The following is a 12688-nucleotide window of genomic DNA, read 5'->3' as shown; positions in this document are numbered from 1 at the left end:
AGTTGATTAAATTGACATTTTCTTTATATAGTTTTATTTTCAAAATATTTCACTAATTTTTAATCTATTTATAGGCAATTGAAATAATCGATTTTTTTTGATTTTTTTTTTATAAATGTTGATAAAAAAAAATTAGCTGGGACAAAATACTTGAAAATTTAATAGAAGGGTCCACATATGTTGTTCTAACTCCCATTCAAAAATTATAAAAATACATAGGCACAATTTTTTTTTATAAGCATTTAAAGTTCAAATTTTGACTAAATACGTAAAAATTACGGCAATGTTCAAATAATCTTAAACAGAAATTCATAAAAGTTTTTCTTTTTAATTCTAAGATTTGGAAATCTAATACAAGGCTCCTAACATATTTTTACAATAGCAGTTGCAAAATAAAAGGAATACATTGTCACAATTTTTATTTATAAGCATTTAAAGTTCAAATTTTGACAACATATTATGTAAAAATCACGAAAATTCGTAAATTATTTTATGCTAGAAATTCATAAAAAATTTTCCTTTTATATCTAAGATTTCAAAATTTAATACAATGCTCATAATATATTTTTACAATAGCAATTGAAAAATAAAAGAAATATATAGTCACGATTTTTTTTTTATAAGCATTTAAAGTTCAAATTTTGACTAAATACGTAAAAATTACGGCAATGTTCAAATTATCTTAGACAGAAATTCATAAAAGTTTTTCTTTTTAATTCTAAGATTTGGAAATTTAATACAAGGCTCCTAACATATTTTTACAATAGCAGTTGCAAAATAAAAGGAATACATTGTCACAATTTTTATTTATAAGCATTTAAAGTTCAAATTTATACGAAATATGTCAAAATTGCGAAAATTTGCAAGTAATTTAGTGGTTGAAAAATCGTAAAAATTTTTTCTTTTATAACTAAGTTTTTAAAATTTGGTACAAGGTTCTCCATAAGTTTTTCTTTAAAAATAATATATCCTAGACTGACAAATCATCTCCGTTCAGAATCGTTTTTCGTATACAATGATATAATATCATTGGATTCAAATTTAATTCCATCCATTACAGTAACCCACTTGTAACCTACTGTACAGCAGAGCGACATCCACGACTTACCCGCCTTTTTGTTTAACTTGAATTTTCCTTTTTTATATAGGTTTTTATACCTATATCCAACATTTCCTTAGCTCAAACTATATAATTGAATTTGAAGTGGGTTTGTAGAATTGTAGGTTACCATTAAATTGCCTCCCAATTTTGATCAAATATGAAGTTGACCCTTGAATTGGCTCCCTACGTACCTTAGTAGTTATAGTATACTTAGCCACCTAGGTACGTCGTACGTAGTTAACACTAGACAGTTGACACGTAGACTAGAGTGGATATAGAATATCATGACTCATGAGGGGAAACCACATTGTCTCTCTAACCAGGTTCCAACAACTTGAGAAAAAACGACAATTTTTTTATAGAAACCTTAAATTTAACTTGAAGTTAATTCCTACGCTTTTTTGAGGATCTTGATACAAATGTACTTAAATTCAAAATACTTTGATCGACTTCAAATGAAAAAAGTGTAGGTATATAAATACTAACTAAATCCTCCATTTGTCTTTTAATATCCAATTATTTTATAATTTAATTTAAAGATTAAAGGGAATATTTTATAGACTTACAGATTTCATTGAATTATTCAGATTTATTTGAGTACATCAGGAATTAGTTATTTTATTTCAAAATGTATCAAGTAAATATGTAAGTCTACAAGATATATAAACTAGCAGAAAATATGATTTTCTTGAAAGATACGTTTTATAATAAATTAATATAATAGCATTTAACATTAATCTAAAACGTTCAGGAATGGTGACTTCTTTGTTTAAGTTATTGAGATGACAAATTACGAATTACAGTAACGATTCTGCCGCCAAGAAATTGTCATGATGATAATACTGACTAAGTACAATACTATTTTGCCAAGTTTTAATTGTATATTTGGATATTTTTAACAGAATATTTATGTAATGTGCAAATATTGTTGTTTTACTGTGGTATTTAATTAACAATGAACAAAGGTTATTCATCGTAGGGAAATATGTTTTATCCTAATTACTAATAATGTAAATACTGTGCACACTACACAGTACACCGTACAATACAATAGGGAATAACGTATCAAGAGAAAACTGTAATCGTTCATTTGATGACGAAAGAATTAGATATTATGTATTTACATATTGTACCCATTGATATATAGGATTAAATTGTTTAAAATTGCAATAATTATAAAAATAATTTATAATAATTAGTTAATAGGTAAATTTAGAACATACCTACCAATAACGTATAATGTTACTATTTTATATAGTCTACCAACCTACATTTAGCTACCTATATTTTGTGTATTTACTGCTTGTATAGTTGTATCCGAATCTTTAAAATATTTATTTATTAGATATATTTTTAAAATATTACTCTCTTTTATTATTTAATAAACGTTACAAAAAGTTAGTGTTCCCCAAAATAAAACGTGCAATAACACACAAAAAATAATTAAAACAAGAATTTTAAATGTCACGCACTACATATTGAACAAATATAACGGTGTCTTTTACAACGTTACCTTTGATGTGTTGAACAAAAAAACTAAGAAAAACTAAAAAAGTGTAACTTTTAAAAATAGCCGATGAATAAAACAACCTGATTAGAATTTAAAAAAGACATTTCTATGCCGATGAAAATAACATTGATTGAAAATATATAATATTTTTATTTTTATTTCTTGTAAATATAATACATACTTACTAGTGATGTTACGAACTGTTCGATTTTCGAACCGAACCGAACCGAACTCGGGGTGTTCGGTTCGGTTCGAAAATCGAACTCAAAATTGCAAATAGTCGAACCGAACCAAATACCTAATAGTTCGGTTCGACAATCGATCCAGACTCCAGAGAATTTAAAAACAAGTCGACGATCGGACGATCCAACATTATTATTATTTAATATTTATTGCGTGTTTAGGCCAGCAGCGGCGCGCGTCGCGGCATACCCCCATACCGGGCGTTTCACCGAGCTCACCGTGATACAACTTCACTACGCCAGGCGGTGCAGGGGGGTCTGGTTATGACTTATGAAAAACCCTAGATACAAAAATAGATTGTTTGGTTGTTTTCAATTTTAATATCTATGGCTTATTATTAATATCTTATGTATTTATAAATATAAATTGTAATTTCCATTGTTTATACTTTTTAATTTTTTATTATTTAATGTTTATTAATTAATAACTTTATATTTTATAAGATAATCATTAGTTTATAGTAAATACTAAATACTAAATAGTAAACAATAAATGAATAATACATTTTTAACCTTTGGAATTTTTTTAATGTTCGGTTCGAGTTCGATAAAATATTTTGAAAAGTTCGGTTCGGTTCGAGTTCGATTAAAAATATGTAGGTTCGGATCTGTTCGAGTTCGTTAATTTAAAGAAGAGTTTAGTTCGGGTTCGGTTCGACCTTAAAAATCAGGGTTCGTAACATCACTAATACTTACCTAACTATCATATGAAATCGATTAGTTTAACTCAAGAGTCAAGGTAGACTCAGGTTTGCATCCCAATTGTCTGGATTTATCGTCAAACTTAGGAAAATTCATATGCGAAAAATCATTTAGATTCTTAATACCTAGTGTATCATACACAAACCGTATGAATCAATGAATCATAGATGGAATTTAAAGTACATATTTTAAGGGTAGATCAACAAAATGTTATCGTCAAAGATATTTATAAAAAAAATAGATTTTTAAGGGCTTATCCTCACAGCACCAATGTTGAACACTTGTCAAACTCTTTTTTATTCGAGGATCATTATTGAAAGCTCTAATGCCGGGTTGCACCGCGGCAAATGGTCCAATAAAATTGAATAGACCAATCACGGGTCATTAAATCATTTTTAAGGGACCACGCATTAGCTTACTATTGATTTGTTAAATGTTAGTAATTATTCATGCAACCCGGTATTAGTGACCCAAAATAATTATGATACAGGTGACACCTGATAAAACAAATGCATGCAATAACGATTTGGGATATTATTTGGCACATTGTAAATATATTTACAGGTTTTACTTAAAAATGAATACTGAAAAATAATAAATAATATATACATTTTATTATAACATCAAATTATTTTTATTTTTAAGAATACACTGCGAAACATTTAATAGTGTGCCTATTATTTTAAACTCTACATGTTTATTATTTTACATTATTATTTAATGATAAAAGTTACCAAATATTTATAGTTTTATACCATAAGCCATAAGATATTACAATCATAGACCAATTAACTAATTACTTACTAATTATTATTTATAAAATTACCATCCTATCCAATAACATTCATTTCTGGAATCATAAATAATATTGTGGATTTTTTGGTAGGATAAGTATTATAAATAATTTTATTACAATGATTTTTAATTTGCATTACGTTATTTCCCAACAATGTAAATATACTAAAATCAACAGTTAGACATAAAAAAATGATGTGAACAGATGTGATTTTAGTTACAGTCAACTTTTTTCACACACACTGACACATTTTTTAATAATAATTTATTAATAGGGCGCTAGGTACACCCGCATACGTTCTGACTGTCTCACAAACGCATAACATGGCAAATTGTACTATCTACAGATCACGTTTAGCTCTTTTAGTTTAAAAATTAGAGTGAATTTACCTCTTATAAAATTTAGAAGTAAGAATATTATCTAGTGACCCTCATAGGGTTTTTTTATATTTTAATTTTAAATCAAGTTATGAGTATTTTAAAGTTGTTAATTGTTTGTGCATTTTAAAACACTCATAACTTGCTTTAAAATTGAAATTAAAAAAAAAAACTATGAGGTTCATTAGATACTAATAGAACTAAACGTGATCTGCCGAGCGTACAATTCGCTATGTTATGCGTTTGTAAGATAGAGAGCACGCGTGCGGGTGTAGCGCCTGTAAGATCCAAAATTGATGTAAACATCACTAAGTCATTGGCAGGCTTTCAAAAACCAAAAGAATATTAGATTTTGCTTTATAATTTTTGATTAATTCATATTTAATATTTTTTAATTGTTTTAACTAATTGTTCTTAAGGGGATTTGATACCGTGACTTTCTGTTTTTGACTAACACACTCGTGATATAGTATTTTAGACATGTTTTTTGCCAAACATTCCAATTGATCTATTGAAGCTATAAGATTTCTGAAAACAGATTTGAATTTGTTGTCAAGTACTCAAGTCTACTTGAAATTGACTTTCCCACATTTTTGATTTTTTGATCTTAACTTCTCTAAAAATTGAAATACCAGAATTTTTGAATATGACATTTTTAAAATTTGGGGGATAATATCAAAAATGTGGGAAAGTCGATTTCAAGTAGACTTGATGACAATTGACAAATTCAAATCTGTTTTCAGAATTCTTATTGCTTCAATAGATCAATTGAAATGTTTGGTAAAAAAATCGTCTAAAATACTATGTTGCGCGTGTGTTAGACAAAAACAGAAAATCACGGTATCGAATCCCGTTAAGTATAGTGTTCTTTTCAATGTACCTACCTATTTTTTTTTATTTTTAGTTGAAAGTACTAATAATATTATAGAATTATTACATTTTATATATTATATAATATTATTTCCGGAGTGGCTGAGCGGATTAAGGCGTCAATTGCGACTCACACCGGTGCCAGTTCGAACCCGGCCGCGAGTGGCATTTTTCTTCGGGCAAGTCACGGTATCGGGAGTCGAAGTGCCACCATCCCCCACCCGGGTATGGTAGATACCTATACGGCTACCCACTAAAAAATCTGCCAAACCAAAAACACACGTGTTTACAAACCTACAATTTCCTCTCCTACAACCAAAACAAATAGCCAATGAGCATAGTTGCCGGGCTTCATGATCAATAAAAAGAAAAAAAACATATATTAATATGTCCACAATATAAAATGCCCCCTCATCCCTAATAATTCTCTGGATAGAGGATTCGCGCCTGATATAATAAACATTTGTTCATGTAAAATATTGAATTCGTTTATCAAATTAAAAATATATGATACCTATATTAATTTCCATAGATAATTAAAAAAATAAAACATAAATGTCGTTTTTAAATTGTCGGTTTATATACAAATTTGAAATTATTATGAATAATGTAACTTTCAATGTTGTCTAATTTTGTCATTATAATATTACGTCACAAAAGTTGTTTTATTTTGTTTAAAGAATTATACAAAATCTAAAATTAATCAGATAAAATATTTAATCTAAAATAGAGTGTTAAATAAGGAAATCATCCAAAGTAAGTAAACTATGGAATACATTTTGACCCTAGACTATATATATAGACTAGATATATTGTGTATGAAATTCAATTAATAAAATATATATATATTTTATTGAATTGTCTACTTTTTGATTAGCTATTTAAAGCCTAAAGTACAATATTAACTATGGTATTATAGATATGCATGAATTTAAATACCGAAATCAAATTATATTATTTATTATATTATAATACCTAATAAGAAATGTGATCTTATTAATTATTATAGTAAACTAATTTGAGAAAATGTTAGAATTCAGTGGCGGTCAAATGATTTTGTCATGGGGGGGATACAATTGATTGTTTAACATATGCATTATTTTATCATTAAAAATATAATTTATGGTTATGTCTAATATCAATTTATAAAATTATGGTAAATACAAACTTTATTTATAAAGTTACAGTAAGTAGGTATACAGACTGAATCACGAACATTCCCCCCGACAATTCCCCCCCACCACCAACCGGAATGTTTTCGGTGTAGTAGGACATTTTCCCCAGATACATTTTTGATGCGGACAATTCTTCCCCCTATTTTTTTTAAAAGTTCACTATTTTATAATGATACTTTATTATTTAATATGAACAATTTATTATTTTATTATTAAATATTTTGCTTATTGTCTAATATTTTCAAATATTTTCATAAATTAAATAAATTAAAAATGTATATTTTTGATCAACTGAACTACTTGAATACAATTCAAAAGCAATTATTAAATTGTTAAATATCCAAACTGGTAGTCTTAACAACAACAACAACAACAACAAAAAATATGTGTTTAGAAATAACAAAAGAATTAGTAATCAAATGTTTTTTACAAAATGTATCATTTTTATGCCTGAATTTTTATTAATTTTTATTAATTTTTAATGCTTAAAATATAAAATATATGCTTATATTTTTATTTTTGAAGTAGTTCAGTGGATCGAACAAATAGATTTATAATCTACTAGCTGAATATGTGCACTTCGTTGCCCGTTAAATTTACCAACTCTATATGACTCAAACTTTGTTCAATTCGCTTTTTAATATTCGGTATATGGTGTTTAAAATTAATCTTAACTGTTCCGTTGCCCGGAATAAAAATTCTGATTCGCAGCAGTATATTATCTGGTAGGCAATCTACCTGCGGTAGATCGTGGACCCCTAGTTTGTACGTAAGTGTATGATTTAACTCTAAAGTACCAAAGTTATATCAAGTTTGTCGTATTCTACATTTCTACCATGGTGGATTAATATAATCAATAGCTGATCCCGTGCACTTCGTTTCCCGGCAACCAATAATTATTATTATAATAGCTTCAAAAGCCATGGAAACCATTTATAAGCAAAAATTTCTGTCGGAAATCTTAAAATTACTGTTTGAGCACCTCCCGGGGTTGGTCCTCTCCCTTTTTAAATTATCATATCTTCTTTATATACAAAACATTCCATCGAAAATTTCAAAATAATATATAACTGGTTGCCATTATAATATGGACAAACACACCGACGGAAATCTTCAAATAATAAATAATTGATTGCCATGGTAATAAGGACACACACACCGAAGGAATTCTCAAAATAATATATAATTGGTTGCCATGGTAATATGGAGGCACGCACGGACGGAAATCTCAAAATAATATATGAATGGTTGCCATGGTAATATGGACACATACACACACCCACATACATTTATTTTATAGACTGACAAAAAATAATAATACAAATCAACAAAGGCTATGTCGCCAGGTGTTCACTTAAAAGGCCATAACTCCGGAACCACTTATCACACAGCGTACAAACTTCACAGAAACCATTTACATATTAATCTTAATATGTCCTGAAATTTTTATCGAAATCGGTTCGGTGGTTCTTGAGTTATAAAATTTATTCAAAAATGTACAATCATTTTTTTATATAATATGGATTATATTTATGAAAAAAAAATGTATATTATATATTATAATATATTAATTATTATATTAAAAAAAAAAAAAAATTCATATTAAATAATAAATAATATAGTATTATTAAATTCAAAATTATTAGTCAATAATGAACTTTAAAAAAAAAATTGGGGGGAAAATGTCCACATCAAAAATATATCGGGGGAAAAATATCCTATTACACCGAACACAATCAGGGGTAAAATGTCCATTTAACCATAGACATATTAATATAGATGGACTGCGCGTTTATCCCTTATCATGTCAGCAATAATAAACTTATGTAAAAGGTAAATAATCATGGAAAAATGTTTATTTCACCAGCTTTCATCCATGACACTAATGATACGGAAATACGGAATCAATTGTGCCTTCAATAATACCTTGGAATAAAAACAATAAAAATGTTTTATCCATGCTATTTTACCTTCTCAGGTCTTGTTATTATGGCTGAATTTATTGAGGGTGAGGGGGGAGGAACGCGCAGTCCATCTTCATTATGTCTATGCATTTAACATACAGAATTTATAGTATTAACAATATTTTTATTATATTCGTATATCTATTTTTTTGTTTTTTTTTTGCTAATTCGTCCAGTACTTCGTTGAATGTTATATTTATAACCCCACAATGAACAGACATAGAAAAAATATTACCGCTACGTCCACAACTTGATTTTCTGTAACGATATTATCATATTAGTGATCTTAATTATTTTTTCATCCTCCGAGCGTTTAGAAGTAGAGGAACTTGCATCAAAATAGCTAGTAATTTTGTTTTTATAGACATAGTAATTGTGAAAATGTAAAATAGACAAAATAGTCAATATTACAAAAGACACAGACTCTATAATAGTAAGTAATAGTACTACACGGACCTACAGTAGAAAACACGAGTACGAAAGACTAAAGACGAATCACGATGATAACTAAATATTATGAGTTATGATAAATAATAAGCAATCGTTATTTCAAGTTTTCAACCAATTATTGACCGGGGCTGTTGGTACGTAAAATTGTAAAATATAGGTACCTACCGATCGCTCTATCGCCTGTATGAGCCAATGTTCTGGGAAAGTGTAGAGCTAGTTGTTATTGAGAATTCTCGATGATCGAGGGGGATAATTCCCATATTATATTTTGTGTAAGCTACTAAATATTAATAATAATAATAATAATATCCTAGTTCCTAGATATGAGTCTAGATAATAATATAGTCATGTCATATAAACACGTATAAACATATTCTGACATAATGTCGAAATTTACAATATTTAATAATTTGTTTTTAGAAAAAAAATAGAACAAAATTTAATGCATTATAGAATATACTTAATTATAAATTGTTATGAATATTGAAAAAAAATTCATGGGGGGGATTTATCCCCCCCCGTTTGACCGCCACTGTGTTAGATATTTAAAGCTAGATCACCATTAAAAATTCACATTAGACGCGAGAAATTCCCCTCATGATTCCTCCATTAAATAAAAAGACCGAAGGTATTAAATAGGCATTTGAATGAGAGAGTTGAGACGTTTAAGATTTAATGTATTTTAAGTAAATTAAAGTAAATAATAAATTTATTTAATAGGAGAGGTAAATAATTTACTGATTTAATTCTTATAAACTATGGAAACATTAGGTGTTCCAACTTCCAATAATCACTAGTTATTATATTACGCTGATAATTTGTTAGTAAATTTGAAAATCATAATATTTAAATACTTACGTTGTTTGCGTCTTGGCATATTGCTCAATAATGTAAGTATTGAAGTTTACTCCTAAAATAATACATTTCTATTAGTATTTAAACTCAAACTAAAACATTTTTATTAAACTTAAATATTTTAGAATCTGTCACATAGGCGTAGAATGGGGAGGGGTCTAAGGGGACTATAGCACCCCTTAAATTTTGTTTAGCCCCCCTCACACACATTTTTTAAATATACGTTATTACCAGAAACATAATATGTTATAGCCCCTCCCCACTATATAAATTCATCACGCTGCGCCTATGTCGTAATATTATTAAAACTTACATTCGACATAGAAATTGTAAATACCACTGTTAATTTTAATATGCCGGATCTATAAGAGGGTAATATACATCAAAGCCGAGTACACAAATATATGTCATAAGATCCGTTAATAGGGTGGAGCGAAGCATGGTTCTTCTACTCTCCCCCCCACCCCCCCAAAAAAAATAGTTCAATGCAATTTATTATTGCTATCTCCTCCGAGAATACTGAACCAATCTTCATCAAACTTTAAATATAAATTCCTTAGTATCTAAAGGGTTCATAGATTAAGTTTGGCATTTATAGGCGCTCGTGCTGTCATTAATTAGTTATGATTAATTACTCATTATTCGTATTATCATAACATCAGTCATCAATGTTAACACGTCAATATGAAACGTTTCATAACGTATATTTATTGTATAATATAGTATTGTATATTATGGTTGTTATTGGTTACAGAAAATAAAACCGTTATTATTATGATTGGAATGATTGAATGATGTATTGGTGTGTGTGTTTATTTTATTTTGTTGTATAGGTATAGGTAAGTACTTAATGGTACACTCAATATTAAATTAATGACCAAATATTGAAATATGTTTAGAAAGGTCGACGAGGTGCTAACCATGAACTAAGATAATATGGACTGGCGACGGTGTTAATATTTGCGATCAAGTAATTCGACAGTATTTCTGTAGTGGGGGAAATTTAGCGACTGAAACGCTATCTATTTGAAAGCATTGACACTATTTCAAATTTTATAAATAAATACATTTTAATATGGTTGAAATTGTAAGCCACAGATTCTCGATTTCTTAAATCGCCGACAGCGAACGAACAGATTACAGAACACGGTTGAATAGTAGTTCATGAAAATAACACTACGATCGCTTCGGTTGCAAGATTTCCCTCTCTACGGAAACTACGTTTTAAAACCTGACCGCACCACTACCACCCGCCCATCTTGTCGCCACCAGTCCATATTATCTTAGTTCATGGTGCTAACCTAACCTAACAAAGGATCCAAAAAAATTTACTGCAGCAGACAAAATGGATGGGGATGAGTTGCAACGCTTATGGAACTTAACTTGTATCAAGAAAATGTATTTAACTACAAATATAAATATAATTTTTATGTTAAATTTAATTAGAAACCAAAATATATTTTTTCCTTTATCACTCCACCCCACTTTTGTCCACGGACACACCTATTTTATTGAAAAGGAAAAAAATTCCTATCATATTAATAGATTAAGAGGAAGTAACACTAGCTGGCACTTGTCTCCGTCTTGCAAGTGCGTAACACAGTAAATGTACGCTCAGCAGATCACGTTAAGCTTTGTTAGTTTAAAAATTAGAGTGAATCGACCTCTCATGAAACTTGATGGTCAAACCATTACCTGTGTTTGTACGTGGGTATTTTTACGATAATTCCGTTTTTAAATAAGTTATGGGCAATTTTTAATGTATGTTACATTGTATACGCAAAACTTGCTAAAAATTTAACTATCGTAAAAAACACAAATACAAACACAAATATTATTCTTACCATCAAGTTTCATAGGAAGTTGATTCACTCTAAATTTTAAACTAACGAAGCTAAACGTGATCTGCTGAGTGTAAATTTGGTATGTAACGCACTTGTAAGACGGAGGCAACAAATGCCAGTGTCACGTTCTCTTAAGAGTTAAGGGGCCAATGTAATTTTGCCCACAAAAATACGTTCTACAGAATCAATCAACTTTAATCATTTTTTTTCAACTGACAGAGGGTAATATTCTACAGACCACATTGAACTCAGTTTTTCAATATTTTAATCTCAAACTTCATTAGGTATATGTCTTTATAAAGACATTTTAAGCTTTTTTTACAAATTATATTGTAGCATTATTTGAAATAAAAAAAAAAAAATCGGAGTTCAAGTGGGCAGTGGCCTATAAGAAGTCATATCCTTTCAGATTAAAAAAATAGATATCAAAATCGGACAATTATGAAGGCCTGAAAATTATTTTGTTACTTGAGTTATTTTTTTATATCATACACCACATCAACCCCCTCCCCCTAAATAGGTTCCTGGCAGTCAGTGGAAGAGTATTATTATTAAGGTGGCAATTAAAATATAAAATAAGATTTTCAAATTGTATAGAATTGGGGAAAATTTGAAAAACCAGCAACCTTTAAGAGGACGACGCCACACCCGCATTTGTTTTCTCCGTCTTACAAACGCGTAACATAGCAAATTTACGCTCAGCAGTTCACGTATTATGCCGTTAGCTTAACAATTAGAGTGAATCGACCTATTATGAAACTTGATGGTAAGAAGATTATCTGTGTTTGTATGTTGGTTTTT

At 28.9% G+C, this 12688-nt stretch overlaps 1 protein-coding gene across 1 annotated transcript in view; it reads right to left on the bottom strand.

Moving 5' to 3' along the window:
• LOC100167996 (obscurin) overlaps positions 1-12688 on the bottom strand; it is a 71176-nt gene that overhangs the window by 52435 nt on the left and 6053 nt on the right. The window contains exon 3 of the mRNA XM_008180783.3: positions 10047-10098. Coding sequence (XP_008179005.1) covers positions 10047-10065 — 19 coding nt within the window. The 5' untranslated portion in view covers positions 10066-10098. The remainder of the gene's footprint in view (positions 1-10046; positions 10099-12688) is intronic.

Source organism: Acyrthosiphon pisum, chromosome A2 (genome assembly GCF_005508785.2).
Source record: "Acyrthosiphon pisum isolate AL4f chromosome A2, pea_aphid_22Mar2018_4r6ur, whole genome shotgun sequence".
NCBI lineage: Eukaryota > Metazoa > Arthropoda > Insecta > Hemiptera > Aphididae > Acyrthosiphon > Acyrthosiphon pisum.
The sequence above is the reverse complement of the archived record's forward strand: the minus strand, read 5'-3'. Positions and strand labels throughout refer to the sequence as shown.